At 39.9% G+C, this 26,189-nt stretch overlaps 1 protein-coding gene across 1 annotated transcript in view; it reads left to right on the top strand.

The window, feature by feature from the left end:
• Nucleotides 1-310: 310 nt before the first annotated feature.
• Nucleotides 311-26,189, top strand: part of KIAA2026 (KIAA2026 ortholog) — a 60,960-nt gene continuing 35,081 nt past the window's right edge. Inside the window, exons 1-2 of the mRNA XM_054987271.1 lie at nucleotides 311-1,281; nucleotides 17,923-18,123. Of these exons, the coding sequence (XP_054843246.1) occupies nucleotides 695-1,281; nucleotides 17,923-18,123 (788 nt within the window). The 5' untranslated portion in view covers nucleotides 311-694. The remainder of the gene's footprint in view (nucleotides 1,282-17,922; nucleotides 18,124-26,189) is intronic.

Here is a 26,189-nt window from a genome sequence, read left to right as displayed (position 1 = left end):
TCTCCCTTTTCTTCTCCCACCCCTTTCCCTGTCTCTTAGCTGGGGGAGGGGACAGCTAAGGTGTAGTAGCGCCCCCCCTCCCCCAACTGACAGTGCGACCGGCTTCGGCCGCGTCCCTCAGCAAACCCAGCGGATGACAGAACCTCTGCCGGGCCAGGCGCTGTGAGGCGACGAAGAGGTAGAGGCCTGGGGGGCCGGCCGGCCGGCCGGCCAGCAGCTTGTTAGGAGCCGGGAGAGAGGGAGGGAACGACACGGGGACCTGGGTCCCGCACGGGCATCCTGAGGGGGCGGGAACCTCTCGCGCCGTCCTAGCCTCTCCGGGCAGGGGCCGAGAGACGCCGGCCAGCCGTACCTGTCGCGCCCTTTCCTTTGGCTCCCACCCAGCCGCTTGAGCCGCTTTCCTCAGCCCCGCGGGCTTAGAGCTACTTCTGCCCGCCACAGGTTCGAGCGGCGCCAGGGGCCTCCAGCGGCCGCATCCCGGACGCGAAGTGGGAAAGGGGAAGGTGGCGGTGTAGCGGCGGCTACCTGGGCCACGGCCGGCCTAGCGAGCCGGAGCGAGCGGCGACTGGCAGCGGGCGAGCGAGCGTGCTCTAGGCAGGGCAGGCTGAGGGGAAGGCGGGTTCTGTTCTTGGATGCCGAGGGTGCATCTCGCGGGTCCCCTTCCCTGAAGCCGCAGAGCTAGAGACGGCGGGGCATGAATCTGGCGCAGACCGAGGGCCAGGAGGAGGAGGACGGCGGCGGCGGAGGAGAGGAAGACGGCATGGAACCGCCACCGGACAAAGCCGGAGCCGCGGAGCGCGGAATGGAAGCCGCCCCGGACCCCGCGCTACTTCGGTGCCTGGTAGAAGAAGAGGAGAAAGACGCCGGTGGCAGCTGTGGCCACCGCGCCTGGGAGCGGAACCTGAACCCCGAACTTCAGCAGGCTTATCGGATCCTGAGCGAATTTTTGCTGGAGAAGCACCGGCCCCTGACAGCGCCTTTCCTGAGACCCTTCGAGGGCCAAGGAGCTGAGGACAGGCTGTGCGAAGTCCCCTCTTCTTCCTCCCACGAAAGTAGCGGGCATCAGCCTTCCCGGGAACCTCAGCAGCTGACGGGGATGTGGTTGCTGAAAATGCAGGAGAAGTTTTCTAGCGGGCAATATACAGGGATCGCGGATTTTGTGGCCGATTTCCGGTTGATGCTGGAGACCTGCTACCGGTTGCACGGGGTGGATCACTGGCTCTCCAAGCAGGCCCAAAAGTTGGAGATGATGCTGGAGCAAAAGTTGGCACTGCTCTCTCGGTAGGTGTTATTATACTGGGCTGCCAAGAAAGAAAGTTATGATGAGTGTACTCTATGCAAAATGAAGCAAAGTGTTCCTTATTTGATAGCGTAAGTCTATGTGCTCTTCTTTATTGGATTTGGATACATAGAACTTATATTGTAAATACTCCAGACCTAAGAATGCTTACTAGGAAGGTAAGTCCCATTGGACTCAAGCACTTTGGTGGTGAGACTATATACAAACAAATTAATAAGCAAACTCAGACTTACTTCTGGGTAAACATATTTAGGATTATCCTGAAGATCTGATTAGTATTTTGCTCTGATCTGTTATTATTTAAGGTGCTGCTCCATTTAATATGTGGTGTCAGAAACATTGGTTTTCATTTTTGCTCTAGATTAATTTTTACATGCATTCAGAAGAAAGCTAATAACATTTTTAAATAGAGAGTCATCTGGTCATATCTTAGTTTGTTAAAAAAGAGGGGCATGCCTGGGTTTAATGTCCCCAAATTTCATACATTCTGCTCTGAAAACCCTCATCCTAACTACATGAGGCTGGCTGGCTGTGTTCAAGTCAGAGTAACTGTAGATTAGGCGGTAAGAATAAAGAATATAAAGCAGTGTATGGACTGGGAGCTACCATTTGCAGTCATGATTACAGGCATACAATCATTCATGTTGGGGAGAGCATATACACTTTTAAAGTTTGCTGAAGTATTGAACTAGACAATTTGATTTATCTCTTCAGCTGTGTGTCTAGCCTAGAAAGCAAGTGTTCTTTGATGGATTAATCTTTATTTTATTATTTGACTCTACTTTCTACAGTTATGTGTTAGTTAAGTAAGCCAGTGATACTGTCCACAAATGCACTGGAATCTCCAAATGTAAAACACACAGTCATGCAAATAACGAGGTAGCAGACTGAGGCCGAAGTAACTAAAAGTTGGATTGGGCTTGTTCAGGTGCAAAAAAGGGGCTATGTAAATGTATTACCATGACAGTTGTATGAGAGTTTGTTCATTGTAGAATTTTCCTTGTTATTCTCAGGTCTAATCTGTGGCCGTCTGTATGGAATTGTTGAAAGTAGGAGTACTATTAGCCGTATAGATAGCATATTTTGTGGTAGTTTAGGACTGAGTCCAACAAATGCCTGCATACTTGGTGACTTCTTGAAATTGCTATACTTGCTGCTTCCTGCAGTTAGGAAGCTGTTGCTTCTTGCAATTAGGAAGCTGTTGGTTGCAGGTTCCACAGCACACAAGATCAGGCTTTCCAGCCTGAATTTAGGGTGCTGGTTTGACCTTTAAAGGCTGACATGGCCAACAACTTGAATATCTGACTGACCATCTCTCCTTGTTGAGCATGTGTGCCATCTCCATCCCTCCCAGCAACAACTTTTCTCTGTGCCCTATAAAGAAGTACAGTCTGTAGAAGCTTGTTCTAGGGTTTCAGTAGTTGCGGTAACTGTTTGGAACAGGCTGCCATTAGAAATAAGTATTGCCTATCCGTCTGTTTTTTAAGAAAGTATGTAAGGCTGCACAATTTCAGTAGGCTTTTTTCTTATTTTTTCTACTGTTTGTATTGGAAGCGAATTACTATTGTGATGCTAATGTAAATTATAGTTTGTTTTATTACTATGTATGCATTTGAGCATATTGTTGTAAATTTTCTTGTTCTGTTATACAGGCAAAAGCAGAATCAATATTTTAATATAGTGACTAACACATCGCAAGAATGCAGTGATACTTGGTGGCTTGGGAGCCACCTGAGGCTCTTCTGAACCCTGTTCCCTATTACACCTGCCCCATGTTTCTGGCAAGTGGGCAGTTTCTTTAAAAATTGGGATGATTTCTTCATCACTGTTGTATTGGCCCAATATTAAATGCAACACAACTTGTCTGTGATAATTATATCAAGGCTGTGGAAATATATGGGGGCTTTGTATGAGTTTAGATGGTTCAATACATCCTGCTGAATGTTAATCCATAAAACAAAATTTGTTGCAAGCAGAAAACTTATGATGGCGATAGGCCTTCTCCTGCAGAGCTAAACTTGAAAGGAACTTTTCATACAGAGAAAAGTTTATTTTTTTAACATCTAGCCTAATAGAATTATGAAGAACTTGAAAGCTTGCATGCTTTTTTGTGTCATAATTCTCACTTGCAAATCCTCTCACTCCAGATACATAAAGGCTGGTAAAGTTAAACAGTAGTGTAGAGAGAGAATTCTACATGCTCAGGAGTATTGTAGTAATTGAAAAGTTAGAATCAGTGCTTCCCCGCCCCCCCTTCAAAACAGAGATGCCAGTACATATGATGTTCACCACCTTGGTGTCCCAAGCCCATTGGCCACCAAGAGAGCTGCCGATCCTACCACCATAAAAAGTCTTGGTTAGAATATAGTTATATATTGTTTGTGTGTGCGTTTGACGTGGTTTGCAGTGTATACAGTCGTTATATGGCTCTTGTGGTTGATGGGTGCTGCAAATGTGGCTCTTCACAATCCTCAAGGTGAGTACCACTGCACTAGTGTGTCTTGTTCATTGCATGATGATAATCTCCTTTTGGCCAAGTTCGCAGTGAACATGTAGCCATCATATGCAGCAATTTCCAATGGCTACCAGGCATTCATGTGGTTATTATGCCCATAGAGTTAATAACATATTTTTCTCTGTGATTGAGAATTCACAGTGTTGGCCTACACAATGCTTCATGAAAGCAAGTCTGTTCATTCTGCATTTGAAAGAGGTAGAACTATGTGATGGTAAAAATTGCCACTTCCCAAAGGACAAAGTATCTGTTTGTTTTGGAAGTGTTCTACATACCCAGGCAGCATAAGCTAAGAATGTATTCTCACCTTCATTAGTAATATTGTGATAAGATGAGAATTCATTGTATACAATCTTACCATTGCTGTAGAAATACCCATTATTGGCATTAATGATACTAACATCAAAGTAAGAGAGATTTTAATATGCATGACCAGTTTTTGGTCCTATAGCCTGGCCTGAAACCAGACAGTAAAGAGTCCAGGGCACAAGAATTATCCAAGAAGACCTGGAATTGGTTTGCTACTTCTCTTTATCACTTTGCTTTGAAAGGGCAGATTGGAAACTGGGAGATAACTGGCCACGTCATCTTTGTCTAGGGGTGTTTTTTTAAATAATGAGCATATAACCAACCACCTCTTTGAATGGCTGGAGGAAGGTGTCTTAAGTTAGCGACTAATTTATTAGACACCTCAAGGGCACATTAATGTGGTCTTCAGTGAACTGAGCAGAGATTGTAGAGATATACTTATCTTTGTGATAGTATAAAAAGTATTGGATGGAGATCTTGCATGGTTGGTTTCATACAACTCACATAGCTTTAATTTGTACTACTGAACAGTCAGTCTCCACAATTTAGCATTGGCAAACAAGGTTTCTCCTTCTGCAAGTAGATTTCTGGGTGTGCTCCTTATGTATAAAATACTATTGTGTGGATTATATACACACCCCACACTAGGTTCAGCATTTGGAGTTGCGTGCATGGTTACTTGCCGTTAGTACTCTAGGACAGAGATTTTTAAACTTTGTTCTGTTGTGACCCACTTTTTGCCTTTTGTGTTCTTTGCAGTCCACCAAGTTTCCCATAGCTATCAGATGGTAGAACATTTGAAGAGCTTCTAAATTATCTTCTTCCACACTCCGAAGTAATTGCATTGTGTATACCAAGCAAAGGAATAAATGTGTGAGTTTAAAGGCAACAATACTAGGACTGAATCCACACGTACCTGCATAGCGCTAAACTGTTGGATTGCCAGCGTCTTCCTCGCTCATCGTGCCATGAGAGCGGCATTGTGGCACGATGACGTCGGAAATTGCGCTAGGAAGACGCTGGCATTCCAACAGTTTAGCACTATGCCGGTATGTGTGGATTCAGCATAGGTTTGCACATGTTCTGTATAATTGATAAGTTAACCAGGTTCTCTTGTACAGGCTTACTCTTGGGTAACAGCATGTACAATCTATTGCAGTGCTTCTAGAAGGCAGCCAATTTATTCTAACAGTCAGTTATGGTGAAAAATGGTTGCTCTAAAGGAAAGTGTGTGAGAACAGTGAAAATGTGAGTTTGATGGGGGGAAATCCTGAATGCTTCATACCAGTGTTTACTGTGTTTGTGACATACATAGAAGAGACACAGGATTTGATAATGGAATAGATCTTCAAGTTGATTATACTACCTTTTACAGTTCAAGGATGGAACAAGAAGTTGTATTTCTGGAACATCAAATCTATAGTACCGGGTCAAAATAATGGTTTTTGGCTCATTGTTTAGACATGAAGGCCTTTTAACAAGGGATGTGACATGTTGCTGGAATTTGTTTAAATTTCCACAGATCTTCCATAGTTTATAACGTCAAATGGTGACAATTGAAGTTCACTTTCAGCTTTCCTGATACTTGTGCAGTTATGCAACAGAAATTGAACTAATGCTGATGTTGCAGGTGCATTTAGTTGACATATTGAATGAGAAGCACCTCAGGTATTATGTTTACTAAGGCAATCAATATTTCCGGAACAGAATCCTCTAGATGTCTCCTCTATTTTTTATTTTTTTTTGGGGGGGGGTTGCATTTTTTAAAAATTTCATACATGATAATAAATACAAAATAAGGAGCTACTTAACTTACTAAATATTATTCAGAACAGACCAATACACACAACTAAACTTTTTTACTCAAAAACAATCCTTTCCCCATAACAATAATGTAATCCAACATGCTTCCCAACTTTTAGTTTCTTTCTTATTAACCAAAACAATAAGCCTAACTAACTTTACTATCTCCCAAATTTTCTTTAACCAATCCAGTTTACTTGGAAGATACTTTCAGCATAATTCTCGGGCGCCGTGGTGGTGGCGTCCAGAAGCCTGTGTAACTTCTACAGCACTAGACTGCGCCCTAAGGACTTTCCTCAGGGAGATATGCCAGTGGGTGAACCTGGCTAGGCACAGACAGCATAGCAAGCTCTCCAGTCTCCATAGAAACACCGGCAGTATCCACCAATCACACAGCAGCTGCCATTGACATTCTGGTTGTATCTATAGGTGCCACTCAAAATCTCCAGCTGTGAATACAGCCAATGCTTCTCAATGTCCTCCCTCCCATCACTGACAGCCAGCAGACAGGGTGGAAAGACCCTGCAACTATGACACCTTGGCAGAGACACTTGGGTTGAGAGGCCCCCTTTCCAGCCAAGAAGGCTCACCCATCCCAACAGCAGAAAGGGTGGCCTCCCCATTGCTGGCAAGCGGCAGACTGGCAACAAAGATACCACTCACTCATGAACACCCCCACTCTGAGTCACATACCCTCTTCCTCTAGTAACGTTAAAACCAGAAGGGTAAAAGGACCAAAAAGACCTAGACCAAGCTTCATTCCACAGCCCCTGACACTCAGGATCAGTCTCTGAATCCCAGAGCCAGGAGAGGAGGTTCCCAAGAGACATACTAGCAGGTGCTAGGCACCGCGCAGCAACTCTGATGTCACTACCAGCAACATGAGGCCAGCCAGTGAATATCAGAGAGATCAGCATGGCTCAGTGGAAAGACATTGAGAGAGCATGGCTGGGATTATGGTTCAAACCCCACTTAGGTAGAAGCAAGGGACAAGCTAAAGCTCTGGGTCTGACTCTCTCTCCCCCCCATATGCACAAATGGCAAAAGGGGGTGCAAGATGGCCTAGCCGATGGGGCACCCCAGAAATCCATCATGTTGGCTTGGGACATGGCTCTGCTACTCTCCCTATGCTGCAACCCTAGCATCCACCTTGGATCCTCCCCTATGCCCTAACTATCTGCTTGGCTTCTTAAATACTCTCCCTAGAACAGTCACACGCTGTCTTTGACAACCCTCCAAGTTGCATGTAGCACCCTGCAGTATGTGCAAGGGGAGGAAAGGGCGTGCAGACTCAAGTGTGGGTTCAGCTTCCAAGATGCCAATGGACTACTGTTGTGTTGTGCAGCAGAACAAAACAGATGTCAAGAGACACCTGGAAAACCTACCAGAGCCATCCCAGCATTACCACCCCTGAACCAGAAGAGGCAACCTTATGGGGAAGTGAAGGGGGTGTGGAGCTGCACACAAGCAACTAGTTACGGGGAGAGTTGTGTTGCAATCCAGACTTTATTAAACTGCAAAATATGAAGGGAGTCCCAGAACTTAGGTTGCAAACTTGTGGAGGCAGGCTCAGCCACCTCTAGTGCTGCATGCCTTGCGAGTAAGGCAGACATCCAGATTAAATTGCTGACTGCAGAAGGATGTTCCAAGAGGTTGGAAAGTCAGTCTAAGCAGAATGATGAGAACTGGAATGTCCATGCACCCAGGTCTCCTGGTTGAATTGCCCCCTGCATGAAGAAAAACTGAGAGAGATACTGTGTTGGCAAAGGGCGCCAAGCCAAGTCTGCAGTGCACTGGGAGGATCTACAGGTCCATGCTCTGTCTGTCTGTCTGTGTGTGTGTGTGTGTGTGTGTGCGTGCGTGTGCGTGCGTGCGTGCGCGCATGCGCGCGCCAGGAGACCCCATCTATATGCAGCCACCTAATTTAATGCAGTGCCTTTGGTTGGTGATAACATGCCTATCATTGATTGGAAACTCTAGAAATTTGCATATACAGCATGGACTGGCTGTGATGCATGGAGGCCAGAACTAAAAGTTGTTTGTCACAACTGGCCTTTGAAGACATCTGGCAAGTGACTGTGACTCTTTGTGACTCTTTGAAAAAGAACTGGTTTGAAACGGAATATTTCAGATCTAGACGACTCATTAGAATGATTTATCACAGCCACACATGAGACTCCTTATTTGAACATTTATCAGTGGACACTCTGATACCACAAGGAAGGAGTCCATATGGATTTGTATTTATGATGGACTGTATGCTATTTTGACTTGTAGATATATATATTTTGTAGGTGCTATCTATACTTTTGCACTTTAAGGATATTTGTTCAATCTGCTATTGACTGAGGAATTCCTTTTGGGACCAATATTTGACCACTAGCACTTCATTAGTTTTAAATTAGCAATCTGTAATCCAAATGGTTTGTTGATGCATATGGCACTTTAAGAGGTGTTTACCTTCTTAGTATGGAGTGAAAATTGAAATTGGTTTAATTGTATATGTTAATATAGGAGTGCAAGAAGTGGGAGTGCTCTGTGGGTGGCAGAGTTGGGCGCTCTAATTGTGCCTTGTCCTCTGCCCAAGGGGTGGGAGAGTCCAGTTGAGGGAGTCTGCTAGAAGCCCTCTTCTGGGCTGCAAGCATTCCTCTCCTGCCTCCCCCCTCCCCCCGGTCTGAGGCAGCTCTCCTGAGTACACTTTCCTGGGAGCCTGCCCCATTGTATGGCATGGTCTATAGTTTTAGTAGGCCTGGATCAGGCCACCCCCTACACCATGGGCCTTAGTTGCAGAGGACAGTATTTTGGGGACAGAGCCCAGCCTCGTTCGAAGGGTACAGGGGAAGTGGATATGGGTGGCTGAGGAAGAGTGGTCAGCTCCACAGCTCCTCTTTACCTGTCAGTGTGTCTCTGCCTCTTCAAGTAGAGCATCTGGACACAGGCTACCTTTTAGAAGTCTGCAATGAGAGAAATTAACCAAAAATTCTTGACTTTGCTCTACTTCACAATGTAAATGCTAAGTGCTTGCCTAATTTTGCAAAGTGTCCACTCTGTGCTTTCCCCACCACCTAGGTGCCTCACGCTCTTAAGTTTGCATGGTGGGTAGCTCTGAACAGAACCCTATGCTACGTGATGTACTTATTTAGTTCATGGGTGTCCTACCTGGGGTTTATGTAGGGTGTATGATTGGGCACTCGGGAGGGGGATTGGCAGCTTCCAGGGCACAAAGGGATTGGTTGTGCCTGTAGTTGGCATCCTATGCTCCTTCGAGCCACTTGGGTAGGGCCATGCTGGGGGGTGGGGCGTTGACTTTTTCCTTTGTATGGGCACCTATGGGTGCACCATCTTTTTTTGTAGTGTAACTGTCCACTTCTGTTTGGGAACCCAGCTGACTAACTCCCAGCCCGCCCCCTAGCCTGCCTGTCCTCACGTCAGCACAGGGGGTTTATTCCTGAGGCCTGCTATCAGCCAGCTGTGGCAGAGCACTGCTAGAACACTGAGCCAATGACACTCAGGTTTACATCGACATACATGTAAGATACATCGGCATAAGGGCTAGTCAGCTCCCTCAGCACTTTAGGTCCCTTCCTTAGGATTGCGCTGTTTCTTTTCCAAAAACTAGCCAAAACCAGCCTTGCAGCTAACTAGTATACCATTTCTTGAAATGATACATCTAGCATCTTGACATAATTAAATAAATACATCTCATGGGGCTTGAGTAGTACTACTCCATCTAAATTTGCGACTTTTTCAAACTCGTTTTTGTGGAGCACATGAAAGGCGAACAGCTTCATCATCACTATTTTATTCAATAACTTGTGGAAATGGCATTGTTGGATGTCAGCAATACATCATACCCTTATTAAAATTCCCAAATTGATTATTTTGCCTTGAGGACAGCCATGTCTCTGTAATTGAATTTTGCAAGAGGTTTGTTCTCTTCTCTTCCAGAAGTGTTGCAATGGATAGAGCATGTCTATGAATGCCAAATGTGGACACCTGTCTGCTTCAGCTTCTGTTCAATGGGAAGCCTTCATAAAACTACAGCAGCTTTAGGTGTTAGCAAAGACCATGACTGTGTAGATGTTGGTATTCCAGGGATAACTGCATGTCCTTCCACAGAGGCTTTATATGCCCTCTTCTGTGCTTGTTGAAGCTTGTTGAACTGGAGTCTTTATATTTTATGCTATTCTAGCCTTTTGCAAAATCAGTTTCAGTTCCTTCATATTTATAATGTCTATGAAGTTGTATTGTTTTTAGCAGTGCATTGAGGACGACAAATTGCGCTACATTATCTTTAAAAGATTCCTGTCTAATACCAACAGCTGCCCCTTTGTTGTTGTTTTTTGATAATTGTAAATCTTCATCTTAATAATAACATTCGATTTATATACCACCCTTCAAGATGACTTAATGCCCACTCAGAGCAGTTTACAAAGTATGCTTTCATTATCCCCGCAACAATAATCATCTTGTGAGGTGAATGGGGCTGAGATTGCTCCTAGAAGCTGTGACTGACCCAAGGTCACCCAGCTGGCTACAAGTGGAGGAGTGAGGAATTAAACCCATTTCTCCATATTAGGGTATAAATGAAGTACATAAATAAACCTCTTAGTCATAATGTATTGTTTAGTGGGATTCTCTTGCAGTATGTTCCAGGTTTTGTAGTCATTTAATTGTGCCAGTAAATAAAACTATTTAGTACTAACTATGTTGGGTTTTGTGGAACCATTGTAAAAATTAATCAACATTTTAAAAATTAATTGTATGAATTACAATACCTGAAAGAAAATAAAATACAAAAAGTATACTATTTTAAAGATAATTACAAGAAGCTTCCTAAGATTCTGTTACTGTAATGCTAAGCTCTTCATTGCAAGGAAAATGGATGCAACTAATAATTAGCAATAAATTCTTGCTTGATTGGTGCTCTTTATGCTGCTAAAAAGAAAGTGCAACTCAAATCCATACAACCTGAGATCACATTATTTATAACTACCTTTCCAACTTGTTATAAATTCAACAATTATCTTAATTTAAGTTTCATAGAATACCATCCTTCCTCATCCTTCTGTCGCATGGTGCATAATTCTTATTGTTACTTAATTGCTGTAGCCTGCCTATATCCATTTACAACAGTGCTATCAGAACTGATAGTAGCAAACATTTGTTTAATGGGTACATACTTGGAGATATTTGGATGCACTTGCATGCATGCATCCTAAAGGTTGCATCCAGCGATCTGTTCAGAGGACATATGTGGAGTAATAATCATACAGGCTGTGGATGCCACACTGAGGAAGGGGGGGTGTCCTCCTCTTCTTTTAGCAGCAGAGCTGCATTTGTGAACAAAGGAGGAAGAGACTTTTTAGTTGAATTTTTAAACAAGTTAATTAAAAGAAACATACAAAAGAAAAAGGGACAGTTCTAAAAATTAAGAAAAAACAAAAAGAAAGAAAAATATATATAAATAAGGAATACATAGCAATTTTCTTTTTGGAAAGGTATACAAATATTACATACTATTCTCTAACTCTAAAATTACCATAAATGAATACTTCTCCTTTCCATCGAAACATTCTTTCCCTCTCCCTAATCTTCAAAAGCACAAATCATTAATTCATTTTTTTCTGTTTTTTGCAAGAAATCTGTAAGGGGCTTCCAGGTAACCAAATATTTATCTAGTCTTTTCCATGATTAAAGAGGTCAGTTTAGCCATCTCTGCATTGACCATCATTTTCTCCAGCCACTCTTCTACTGTAGCTAATATTGTAGTGTTCCATTTTTGAGCATATAACAACCTTGCTGCTGTTACCATATATGAAAAAAGTGTACCATGTGTAACTTCCAATTGATTATCCATTAGACCCAACAAAAAGGCCTCCAGTTTCATTTGTACATTAGTCTTTCAAATATTCTGGATAATTGAATGTATTTGTATCCAAAACTTCTTAGGTTTGTTGCATGTCCACCCTAAATGATAAAATGTCCCCTCCTGTTGTTCGCTTTTCCACCATCTATTTGAAACATTCTTACACATTTTTGTTAATTTCTCTGGTGACATATACCATCTATACATCATTTCATACAAGTTTTTTTTCAAAACCAAATTTAATGTAAATTTAAGGCCCTTCAATGACATATTCTCTTATTGTTCAAGTTGTATATTATATCCAAAGTTCTTTGCCCATTTTATTGTACATACTCTCACCTGTTATTCTTCTGTTTCCAATCTCAACAAAAGTTTATACATTTTAGCAATAACATGTTCATCATTAGTACATAATTCCATTTCAAATATCATCATAGTTTGATCAAATCCATACATCCTTTTATCAGCTTTAAATTGCTACATTAATTGTGTATAAAAAAATCATTGACATGTATATCCTTGTGTATTCAAATCTTCTCTTGATTTCATTTTGCAGTCACCTTGTATAAAGGCTTACATACGTTAACTACTTACGTTTAAATATCATTGCTCGTCTAAAGAAACCCTCTTAGGGAGAAATCCAAAGTGGTGTTTTTGGGTACAACCTGAATTTTTATTTGTTCCGTACTCTCAAAATGGCACGTCTAATATAATGATTTTTAAAATCTACATTAACTTTATCATACCACAAATATGCATGCCATCCAGATTTTAAATCATGGTCTTCTAATAGCCTTTTATCTCTCAATAATAACTATTCTTTCAACCAGACCAAACAACAAACATCAAAATATATATTCAAACTGAGTTGAACTAGGCCCCCTCTTTCATTTGATCTTGTAATATTTTAAATTTAACACATGGTTTCCTCCCATGCTACACAAATTTAGATATATCCTTCTACCATTTTTTAAATGGTGTATCAGATGTCAATATTGGTATTGACCGAAACAGAAATAACATTTTTGTTAGGACATTCATCTTAATTACAGATATTTTCTTAATAAATCTTTCTTAATTTATTTCCATGTCTTGTCATAATTATTATGAAACAACATACTATTCACATACTAACCAAATATTTTACTTTCTCTTCTATCTTAAAACCAGTTTTTCCATCAGGACAGCTTGTTCTTGTGATTTCATATTTTTTGTTAAAATCTTTAATTTTAAAACCCTTCTAAAGTTATAAGTAAATTATCCACAAAAACTCTCAGTTTATAATTTTCTTTCTTATCTTCACTCCAATCTTTTCTTCTTGTCTTGTATCTTTATTCAAAACATCAAGAACCAAAATAAACAAAAGGGGAGACAAAGGGCATTCCTCTCTTGTTCCTTTTTGAATTTCACATTGTTTTGTCAAATCACTATTAACAATTATTTTACTGATTATAAGTTATAGATCGATTTTATAAAATTCTCCCCAAAATGCATGCTTTATAACACTTTAAATGTAAAAACCCAGTTCAAATTATCAAATGCTTTTTCTGCGTCCAGGAACATCAAAGCAACTGTTTCTACCTCCTACTTAAACTTACTTTCCTTGAGGTGGGTGGGAATAGAGTGTGACAGAAATATGTACTCTTTGTGCTGACAGATTGCTGAATCCAACCCAAACTGCCAAACGTTGGGATTTGCTTTTGCAAAAGTGAGTCTTGCTGCTAAATATTCTGTGACTCTCTTTGCTTTACACTGATTTGTGCAGCAGTGATTTGAATCTGCTAGTCAGTTTGGGCTGCAAGACTGTATTAAACAGTTCTGTGGGTACACAGACTAAATTATTTTTCCCAACTCAGATTGTCAAGGTTTGAATTAGTTCGTTTGTTGACCATGCATACCTAGTTGGCTTACCTCATTTTATTAGCCTAATTGGCTATGTATTTAACATTTAAATTTGCCAACAGTAGTTGAAAAGTCTATTCTGCCTCTTGTACTTATGTTGAAAACAGTTCTCTCATCAGTACTTACTAATGAGAAAAGTAAGATCCAGGTCCAATAGCATCTTAAAGACCAACTAGATTTCCAAGGTATGAGCTTTCAAGAGTCAAAACTTCCTTTGTCAGATTCAAGGACTAGAAACAGGAAGGAGTTTTTATAATCCAGGCAGAGGGTGGGAGGGTATTGTAAATGAGTGTGTCAGGAAACTAGCTATAATACATGTCGTAATTCACTTGATAGAGCATGGGTGTGAAGTGCAGAAAATTAGCATCTATAACGTGAGAAAAATCTTATGTCTCTATTTAATCCTAGGGATCCATTGTTCTCTGCTGTTTTATTACTACAGCTGGTTGGCATTGTAATACCAGAAGTGTCTGTTGTAGATCACACAGGTGAGAATCTCTGTCAGAAGGACTGGAACATATGCAGCTGTAGCATAGAGCTCGGCTGTAGATAATGGATTGTTTGATGTGTTTGGGATAATGACTGGAGACATGTAGATATATTTGGTGATCAGTTGGTTTTCGGTATAAGGTGGTATTTATGCTTCCATGATGTATTTGTACTTCTTGTGTGGGTTGATTCATGGTCAGGTTGATGGTGGGATGGAAATTGCTGAAAGTCTGGCAGAATTTCTCCAGTGCTTCATTCCCAAGTGTCCAGGTGATAAAAATGTCATCAATGAATCTTATAGCTCAAACCAGTTCAATCTATCTTTAATGACCTGCAACATATGCTAGACGGTGATACTGCTCACTCACAGGCATCTCAACATGGTCATGAATTCTGGGCCTAGGGCCCCTGTCCCTGTATTCACTCCAACAACACAATCAGCGGACTTAACACCAGCTGTACCATCTCAGGCTCATTCACTGTTTCATATTCCATTAAATAGCCATCAAGTGTCAGCAATACCCCCCAACTGTCTATATTGGACAAACAGGTCAGTTCCTTCACAAAATAATGAATGGACATAAATCTGATATCAAAAATCACAGCATTCAAAAATCAGTGGTGAGATCTAATAATTCTGTTTCATTTTTATTTAAAACAAAAATTATAACAAAATACCCACATTTGAATAATTAGTAAATACATAAATATAAATCATACAAAATTAAGGCAGCAGTTCCTTTTGAAAAAGCAGTTGACTACGTGTTCAGATACAAACTATTGACACTTTTATCATACTATTTTTCAGTTACATTGTTCTTTGAATTTTATATTACTAAATTACACAACAAATACACATAACTATACATTAACAAAACATAACAAACATGGAGGGAGCGACACAAAAAAGACAAATGCAAAGCCAAAAAAATTTAAATAGTGAATTGGGTGGCCTCCTAAATGGGAGAGAAGGGATTGTTTCTACTGTTTATGGGACATGGCATATATAAAGTAAAATGTTTTAAGAAAGGGATGAACTCAAACAGGAAGTTTGAGTTTGATACTCAAACTTTCCTAGGGTTTTTTTTTAGGGAGGGGGGAGTTCTCTTCTTTTGATCATACTTTAGGATTCATGGGATTACAATTCACTGTTATATACCAATCTTCTAGACAGATTAATGCCCCACTCAGAGCAGTGAACAAAGTCATTGTTATTATTATCTGTACAATACAGCTGGGGAGCTGTGGCTGAGAGAAGTGGCTTACCCAAGGCTCCCCGCTGAGCTCATAGCAGTAGTGGGATTTGAACCAGCAGCGTACTGATTTTCAACCCAACACAACTATCCATTTTGAGGGAATAAAGAACTGCTGAAACAATATTTAAAAACTTTCCTTAATCATCATCTCATTTTGAAAAATATGAACTAGTTCATAAGGCTTGTTTTTACTTTTCCCATTGGGAAAATATTTATTTTATGCTCCACCTTTCTCCCCAATAGGAACCTAAAGCAGCTTATATCATTCACTTCTCCATTTTATTCGCACATCAACCATGTGAAGTAGGTTAGGCTAAGAGTGTGTGACTGGCCTGAGGTCACGCAGCAAGCTCCTGAGGCAGAATGGGTGTTTAGACTTGAATTTCCCATATCCTAATCTGACATACTAACTGTTGTAGTATGCCAGTCATTAAAAAAAAGGGGAAATCCTTTCCCTGAATTCTGTAGGTTTTTCCCCAGGCCTTTTCATCTCTACTAAAATTATGATACATGAATTTGGGGTCCTCAGATAAAAAACTAGGTATGTGATACATTTTTGTATAATTAATAATAACATTCAGGTCTTTTAGCGGGAAGGCTGCAGCCCAAGACTTCCCCGCAGGGCAGCTGAAGCCAGGGAAGCCCCAAAGGGGCTTTAAACTTCATCTGAGAGGAGGGGAATTCCCCCTTCCCAGCTGAAGCCTCCCTCCCTCCCTCCCTCCCTCCCTCCCTCTTTCTTTCTTTCTTTCTTTCTTTCTTTCTTTCTTTCTTTCTTTCTTTCTTTCTTTCTTTCTTTCTTTCTTTCTCTCTCTCTCTCTCTCTCTCTCTCTCTCTCTCTCTCTCTCATTCCTTCTTTCCATGTCTTCTTTTCTTACCTTCCTTTCTCTTTCCTTCTTTCTATCACACCGTGGGCGATGATACAAGTCCCTGGAAATAACGTCATCGCGCAGTCCCGGGAGCGCACACGCACAGGGGCACCACCTCCTTCCAGGAGTTGCCCCGAGTGAGAGTTCCCCCACCTCTTTTCCCAGAAAAAAAGCCCTGAACATTAAATAAATATAATAATAATTTATAAAGTCAACAACTAAAATGACACTGGGAACGTTTACTGTAATCTAAAGAGAGAAAAAAATTGAGTAATCTTTTTGGAAAATGATTCAGGGGAGTAACTGTGGCTCACAGGATCTGTTTCTCATACATAAGGTCCCAAGTTCAATCCCCAGCATCTCCAGTTATGACACAATAGTCTGATTCAGTATAAGGCATCTTCATGTGCCTAGATGGTTTACAATCTAGAAAGAAGTAACCCTAAGGCAAATTTCCCCCTCCTTCCCTGCTGCCTTGTTGACAGACTGTGATGCTTCAGGGGCTATTTTAGCATTTCGGTTGGCTACAAATGAGAGCAAAGTGTTCGTCCCACTTTGCTCATGCACTCCTCTTCTGCTGGTCACCATTGTTAGATAGTCTAAACATAAAACCTAGTGCAGGATGAATTGAAATAAGCAGATACAATGCTCACAGCTAAAGTGAATAACACGTGCAAAGGGTGGGATATGCAAGATATTGGTACCTATAATGGATTAAAAATGACCCTGTTAAGACCTGGCTGAGAGATAAGTTTATCACTGTTGGAGACTTTAGGAATCCACTACCAGCACAGAATAAGAGGTACTGGAATAAAGTCTGATCAGTGGTCTGACTCAGTATGAGGAAGCTGTTGATAACCAAATAAGAGGTTGTTTACTTTAAATAATTAATAAAATTAGGTCACATAGTTAAAGCAAAATATAGTATTCATAACAATATATAATTCATAAGTCACATAGCTGGAGCAAAATACAATGAAGCTTACAGTTAATGTTCTGTGGGGGGGGGAAAGGAGGCAATCATGGTTTTAAGCCTATTGTACATTGTGTTTACTGAGTATCGTAAAAGGAATTTGCACTCTAAATTTCAATAGGCTGGAGATGAGGAGGAGTGAAAAGAGGGCAGGGAGAAACAGAGTTAATGGATTAATATGATCAAGTGCAGTTACTTACTTAGGCTTCTTCTCGGTTGAGGTCTTGGTAACTGCTAATAAAAGTTGAAAAAATATTTTTTCATCACATTGAGATTACAATGCTCCTTGTGTTTCATAATGTATTTTTAAAAGTGTAAATTTAGTTTCTTACTATGCAAAAGACATAAATAGAAACCAGCTTTAGAAAGCGAAGTTGCCTGTTAAGGCGGAAGTTATGCCTATGGTAAAGACAAGCATCTTTTCCAAGTGACAGTTTACAGCATAAAGCCCAAATATTTTAAAAGATGAAGAACATGTTCTGCTTTGACGAATTGGACAGTCCTAGTCCATGCACCAGTACCAGTTGAAAAATAATCTTATTAATTTCACTTCACCTTTTAATAAGTTAAAAAAATAGCTGGACATTTACTGATGGTGAGGAAAAATATACTTGTGCATTGATTTGATTTTTCTTTCAAGGCATTTGAGAGAGAAGACAGCAATAGCAGTAACATCTAAAGGGTTCTATGGGCTGGAAGATGAGAAGGGAACAGCTTGTGCTTCAACAAGGCGTCGTTCTACACCACGCACTTTAGCAGGCTTGACCACAGGCGTGTTTGAATCCATAATGGTTCAGGTTCTGAGACAGGAAGAGCAACAGAGAGCAAAAGAAGAAAAGAGGTAAAAGGCAAAAGCGGCTTGTTTGTAGCTGTTCTTTTCAAAACCCGCCCCCCTAGCTTTGCTCCTTTGAAGGATCAAACATATCACATCCCATCATTCTGGTTCAAAATGGAATTCTCAACTGAAGAGTTCTACATGATTAAACATCACATTTAGGTAGTCTGGTATACATCCTACTGTATCAAAAGTTTGTTAATCGGTTCATTTTTAACTGAAGAAAATTGGTTTAAAGTGATGAAAGTTTCAAAATTTGTTTTAATTGTTACACCTCCGAAATTAGGTATGGTATTAAATAGCTAGAATTTTTAAAAATATGATGGTCCTGTTTTTGTTTACTGGTGTTTTATTTACCTTTCACTATTACATTTTGTATGATTTTTAATGTATCTGTTGTTTGTGTATCTGTGGAATGTAGCATTTCATATTGCTGGGAGAGTTTACTTTCATTTAAATTTGATCTTGTTTTGAATATCTAGTTGTAAGAGTAAGAGGAAGCTCGTATGAGTTGGAAGGAGAAGTAATGAGAGAGGTGAGATTGAAACACAGGAAAGAAAGATACTTTAGGTAGCTTCCGTTTTCTTGTGAAAAAAATTAACAGAACATGGTGGGACCCTGTGACTAATCATGGAAAAAGGATATCTTCCTCTGCCATTTGCAAGATCTCTCCCTCTATGGTCCTATAAACTCTGAGGGATCTCAGCAGGCTAATTTTGCATCTCCCCATTTCTTTAATAGAAGTGCTGCTGCTTTCAGCATCCTATGCTCCTGGATGTTATACAGGTCTCATCATACTGGTTGCTTTGTTTAATTTTGATGTTTGTATTCCATCTTTTTCTTATTCAAGATGGAGTAAGATCATGAAAAGCAATGTAATTTGAAATAATCTTCAACTAAAACAAGAAAATATAATAGCCGCAGACTCACTAAAGAACCCTAAAAATCAACTTACATTCTGTATCTAGCTCTAAAGTGAACTATTCAAGGGGCTGGGATGAAGGCTTTTCTTTTGGTTAATTTGGGGTGTCATATCTCTCCCTCCCTCCCTCCCCCTCCCCCTCTCTCCCTCTCCCTCCCTCCCTCCCTCCCTCCCTCCCTCTCTCTCTCCCTCCCCCTCCCCCTCCCCCCCCTCTCTCCCTCTCCCTCCCCCTCCCCCCTCTCTCTCCCTCTCTCCCTCTCTCCCTCTCTCTCTCTCTCTCCCTCTCTCTCTCTCTCAGTAGATAACTAACTCTACCTTGTCTGAGGGTGGCCTGGGTTTGCTGCTTTTGTGATCCATTTAGGCACCATATCCTTTTCTATTACATGCAGTGATTGCCTTTTTATAGGTTCATATTCTGCTTATTTCAGAACTTTGACAGTGCTGGCACAATGCTATTCTGTTCTAAATGTTAATGCTTTATTGGGTTTATGTGCTAACAGCAGCAAATAATGAAGGATTTTAGTGTTGTATCAAAAGCTGTGATGTTTCTGTTCTAACTATTTTTAAGAAAGTTGATTTACTTTTTAAAAATCTGCTTAAATTGTTTTCTTTTGGTAGATATGCCAAGTGATAGGCATGTGTAATGGTGAAGGGGAAAGCCAGAGGGACAAGTGTTGTTGGAAAAGCAAGGCCATTATAGTTGTGTTCTGCTGAAACTGCAATTTCCTGCATTGCCAAGGCTGAGTTCAAATTAGGGCTGTCAGGTCCCCCAGTAGGGGTATGGGGATCACCTCCCAGTGGAATGCACCCAGGAGGCAAAATACCTCCAGAGTCAGTAATGTCCGGCAGCGGGCATGCTCTCACACTTCATAGGGGCTCCAGTTGATCCCTGTGAAGGGTAGAAGCATGCCCATTGGGCACAATGACATCACTTCCAGAAGTGACATTGTCACACACACGAAGAGGACACTAAGGTAAGTGCCAAGTCGACTCCTCCCTCCTGCCAGGAGGGTAAGGATACCTAGCAACCCTAGTTCAAATAAAATGGCACTAGTTTGCTGTTATATGAATGAGCTTGAGAAATCTGTGGCCCCATCACTCATGGCAAGATAATTATTTCTGAGTTTGTAGCAAACTGTAGTTTGCTCCTACATCCAACATGGTAAACTGTGGTATGTGCCTGCTCTGGAAGCAAAGATTACTAACAAATTTACCCGTTTGAATTCTGGTTTGCTGTGCAAGTGCAAGCCACAATTTGCTGGTTGGATGCTGTGGAAAACTGTGGTTTGCCACAATTTCAGAAACAGCTAATTATCTTACTGTGTATGAGAGGAGGAGGGATGGGAGATGTTGAGGAGAGAGTCCATGGCTCTCTGGCTCACTCATTTATATTCACACAGTGGCAAGCCATGGTTTGCTTGTTATGTCTTAGTCAGGCCTCTGAGTCATGGGTAAGGGTGAAGCATGGAAAAACGGCAGAAGTGTAATTGTGGACAACACGGGCATGATTTAAAAGTTCTCCCCTTCCTCCATATTTCCTCCAGGTCACTCATGGTAACCTGTATGCTTCAAAGTTAAAAAGTTATGGAAATTATTATTTCTGTGTTTGGTTATTTTTGTGCTTGTATTTTGATCAAGATTCATACCTGTGATGCCCAGAATGATGTTGGCATACTGAAAGCACATGGATCCTTCTACTTGCTTTTTGCATTTGTGGCTGGTCAGCCTTTACATAGCTTGAATGGAATGTACAGTTGTAGCAGAAGAATTCAGGTTGTACAACAGTGGAACATTTCAAATGGCATTGTCATACAAGGATGGAGCTTGTTAAAGAATTTGTATGTAATTACAGTACACATACTTATTTAAACATATGACAACCCCCCGTCACCAATTATTTCACAGGAGGCAGAATATACTGTTCTGAAAGGAAAGATGGGAGAAAAGTTCATTACAAGAAAGGTTTGGTGGTTGTTTTTGGTTATATATTTATGTTAGACTTTCATTTTACATGGTGACCTGGGACCTGTTCTGTTCAACATTTTTATAGGTGATTTGGATGAAGAAATAGAATACTTACTAAATTTGCAAATGATACCAAATTGGGAGGGGTAGCAAATATGATCGAAGACAGAGTCAGAATACAGGATGACAGGCTGGAAAACTGGGCTAAAACAAATGAATTTCAACAGAGATAAATGAAATGTTCTGCATTTAGATAGGAAAAATCAAATGTGGAAGACTTGTCTTGGCAGTAGTATGTGCAAAAAGGATCTAGGGGTCTTAGTAGACAATACACTGAACATGAGTGAGCAGTGTGATGTGGTAGCTAAAAAGGGCAAATGTGATTTTGGGCTGTATCAACAGTAGTGTCTGGATCACGTGAAGTAATGGTATCACTCTGCTCTGGTTAGGCCTCAGAGTATTGTGTTCAGTTTGGGGCACCACAATTTCATTTTTAAAAAAAAAAAAATATTGGATTAGAGATCATTAAATTGTACATTACAGTCAATTTCCTTTAATTTTTCCAGTTCTAACCCCCTCCCTTTCCCCCCCTTTTGTTGACTTCCAACAGTTTTCCAACCCCTTGTCCCTTTTCCCTTACTCATTTCAAATTTATTCTATCAAACATTAACTTTCACTTTCTTCTAAGATTATCTATATAACACAGTGCTTCCTCTGTCTTCCTACTTACTTTAACAACTAAATAATGCATAACTAAATAATACATTCTTGGCATATATTCTTTTAATAATAGTCATTTAACTAATTTTGGTACTCTATACTCTATCTTATAATCTCATCTTCAATATGGGACAAACAATTTATCCCTCATTTAGCATAATTTTAGATACTTCTATAAACAATACATTCAATATAAGTCAACCAATTTAACTTATACTCTATATATTACTTTTTCTGCGTATCTTATCTTCGTACTGTTTTAATTATATAATTCCTCCATTATGCAGCTATCCACCAAAAATAGTCAACCAATTTGACCCATATATACCTCCAACCTAAGTCAATCAATTTAACATATAGTCTGTACATTACTATGTATTTTTCCCACCTTGCTTAAGTTTCTTCATTGCAATTATAAAATATCTCCATTATACAATTATTGCCAGAAATGAAATTAATTAGTTTCTAACCTTATAATTAGTTAATTTCTATCATTATAATTCTTATAATAACACCTGTAATACTTAATACTATATATAATAGTCAAATAAAATAGTTGCTTAGAAATTCTCATTTAACTCTCCGCCCCCCGGTAAAGTCACCTCCCTCTACTTTTATTGTATTTCAGTAATTTTCAAACTGCCACAGTTCTCCTCCCACCTCCCATTTTTTCACTAAATATTGTTTCAGCTTCTCCCAGTCCGTGTTAAACTGTCCTGGATCAAGGTCTCTCAGTTTCCTTGTCATTTTGTCCATTTCCGCCATGTACAGCAATTTATAAATCCAGTCCTCGATAGTTGGCACTTCTTGCACTTTCCACTTTTGCGCGTACAAAAGTCTAGCCGCTGCTGTCATATAAAATAGCAATGTCCTGTATTGTGCTGGAATGTCCTCCATTCCCAAGTTCAGTAGCAGGAGTTCTGGGTTCTTATTAATTTGAAATTGTAAAATCTCACTTATTACTCTTATTATTTCCCCCCAGTACTGCCTAGCTACCTCACAAGTCCACCACATATGATACAAAGATCCCTCATGCTTTTTACATTTCCAGCATTTATTAGACGTGTTCAAATTCCCTAGCGCAATTTTCTTTGGTGTCATATACCAACGATAAATCATTTTGTAGACATTCTCTTTGATATTGGTGCATGTCGTGATCTTCAACGTATTTTTCCACAAGTATTCCCACGCCTCCATTGTTATTTCCTTATTAAAGTTTATAGCCCACTTCACCATTTGCACTTTAACTATCTCATCTTCAGTATACCACTTTAACAACACTTTATAAACCTTAGAGGTTTCCTTTTTGTCCTCTTGTAGAATTACCTCCTCTAATTCCGAATTCTCCATTCTTATCCCTCCCTTCACACAGTCCGAGTTATAAAGATCTCTAATCTGTCTATATTGAAACCAGTCGTAACTTGGAGACAGCTCGTCTTGAGTCTTTATTCTTAATTTAGAAGATTCTATTCGTGTTATCTCCTTATACGTTAAACACTGTTGTTCACTATCGACAGTTCTCGGATCTATTACTTCGTAAGGAACCACCCAGGAGGGAATTCCTTCTTGTAGGTAATCTCTGTACTTCTTCCAAATTGTGAAGAGGCTTCTCCTAATATAATGATGTAAGAACATAGAGTCTGCTTTTACTTTATCATACCACAGGTATGCATGCCATCCAAATATTTTTTTGTATCCCTCTAAGGCCAGTAATTTATGGTTTTTCAACGTCATCCAGTCTTTCAGCCACACCAAGCAGACTGCATCATAATAAAGTCTTAGGTTGGGCAGTTGCATTCCCCCTCTTTCTTTTGCATCCTGTAATACTTTCATTTTCACTCGAGGCTTCTTGCCTGCCCAAACGAAATCCGATATTTTCCTCTGCCATTTTTCAAACTGCTTAGAGTCTCGAATAATTGGTATTGTCTGTAACAAAAACATTACTCTTGGTAACACATTCATCTTAACTACTGCGATTCTTCCCAGCCATGACAAATTTAATCTATTCTATTTAATCAGGTCTTGCTCTATCTGAGTCCATAATTTCTCATAATTATTCTTGAATAGATCTATATTCTTTGCAGTCAGTTCAATTCCCAAATATTTCACCTTAGTTGTTACTTCACAGTCTGTTATTTCCGTTAATAACTGTTGTTTTTGTTTAGTCATGTTTTTACACAATATCTTGGACTTCTTTTTGTTTACATAAAATCCTGCCAAATCCCCAAATTCCTTAATTTTCTCTATTACCTTTGGCATATTCTCAATTGGATCTTCCACAATTAACATTATGTCGTCCGCAAATGCTCTGACCTTATAGGAAAAGTCCTTTATCTTTATTCCACGGATTGCATTGTCTTCTCGAATCTGTATCATCAAGATTTCCAAAACCAGAATAAACAACAGTGGAGACAACGGGCAACCTTGTCTTGTACCTTTGCCTATGGTCAATTTCTTGGTCACCTCGTCATTCACCACAATTGCTGCACTCTGGTCTCTGTATATTTCTTTCACTGCTCTTATGAATCTTTCTCCCATTTGTAGCTGTTCCATAGTGGCAAACATAAAGTCCCAGTTCAAATTGTCGAATGCTTTTTCAGCATCCACAAAGAAGAAACCAACTTCCTTGTCACAGCGCTTGTCATAGTATTCAATAGCGTTTATAACTGTCCTTAAATTGTCTTTGATTTGTCTGTTTGGTAAAAAGCCAGCTTGTTCCTCCTCAATGACTTCGGATAGCCATCCCTTTACTCTTTCCGCCAATATCTTCGCAAAAATTTTATAGTCATTATTAAGTAGTGAAATAGGTCTATAATTTTTAACATTAGTCAAATCTTGTCCTTCTTTGGGGATCAATGATATATTGGCTTCACTCCAAGTGTCAGGAATCCTTTGATCCCTCAGGATACCATTAATAACTTCTTTTAGGAAGGGCACCAGTTCGTTGACCATTACCTTGTAAAATTTGGCTGTAAGTCCATCAGGTCCTGGCGCCTTTCCCAGATTTGTTGACTGTATTGCCTTCCTAATCTCTTCCTCCATTACTTCACTATTCAATTTATCTCTCCATCTTTCCGAAATTACTGGGAGCTTCATTTTCCCCAAATACGTCGCTATTGAATCTTTATTCACTTCTTTTTTGTTGTACAGTTTAGCATAGAATTTATAAAAGGCTCTACTAATAGCCGTCTGTTCCAGATATACTTTATTGTCCTCACATATTTTATTTATTGTCTTCTTCTCCTTTCTCTTCTTCAATTGCCACGCCAAATATTTTCCAGGTTTGTTTGCACCTTCAAACGACTTTTGGTTCATTCTCTTAAGATTCCATTCCAGTTCTTTATTATTGATTGCCGTCAACTGCTCTTGAAGGATTTTAATATCCTGGTATATTTTCTTTTTCCCTGGTCTTTTCTTTAATTGTATTTCTTTGGCTTTTATTTTCTCCATAATCTCCTGTCTCTTCTCCTCTCTTTTCCTCCTAGCTCTTCCATTTAAGTCCATTAGTATACCTCTAATTACTGCCTTATATGTATCCCATACCTTATTAGTTGGTACTTCTCTATTAACGTTGTGTTGTATGAAGAACTTAGTTTCCCTTCTCAGCATCTCCATATTTTCTCCCTCTTGTAGCAAGTCCTCATTTATTCTCCATCCTTTCCTTTTGACTCTTTTTCCAAACTTCCACATAATTGGGTTATGATCTGAGCCTACCATGGGCATTATTTCTACATCCTTAGTCCAAAGCGCTAAGTCTTTAGAGGCCCAGATCATATCAATTCGTGATAACGTAGAATGTCTCGCAGAATAAAACGTATATTGTCTGCCTTTAGGATTCTGTCTTCTCCATACATCTTCCAAAGTTTCCTGTTGCATTAATACAAAAAAAGTCTTTGGTAATAATCCTCTTTTCTTTTGTGCAGTCACTGATTTTTTGTCCTGTTCCAAGTTTGTAACTCCATTGAAGTCTCCTGCAAGAATTATCTGGTCATAAGAAAGTTCATCTAATTGCTTCCTTAAATCCTCAAAGAAGCTTTCTTTTGCTCCATTGGGTGCATGAATTCCAATCACCAACACTCTCTTTAAGTTCCATGTACATTCCACTGCTAAAAATCTGGCTTCCACATCTCTCATCACTAATTTTGGCTGTAGCTCCTCTTTTATATACAATGCCACTCCTCTTTTTTTCTTTTTTGAGGCCGCTACAAAATCATTACCCAATTTGTTCAATTTAAGATATTTTACATCCTGCTTTCTAATATGAGTCTCTTGCAAGCACACAATATCACATTTTTGTTTTAATAGCCAGTGGAAAATACTTTTTCTCTTATTCGGTGAGTTAAGTCCATTTACATTCCAAGATAACACTTTACACTCCATATTCATGAGCTTGTTGGTGGTAAGTCCTTTTCATTGTCCCTCATAAACTTTTCCATTTCTAGTTCAGATCTGATGCGCTTTTTCA

This window comes from Eublepharis macularius, chromosome 8 (assembly GCF_028583425.1).
Source record: "Eublepharis macularius isolate TG4126 chromosome 8, MPM_Emac_v1.0, whole genome shotgun sequence".
Lineage (NCBI taxonomy): Eukaryota > Metazoa > Chordata > Lepidosauria > Squamata > Eublepharidae > Eublepharis > Eublepharis macularius.
This window is presented reverse-complemented; position numbering and strand designations above follow the sequence as displayed.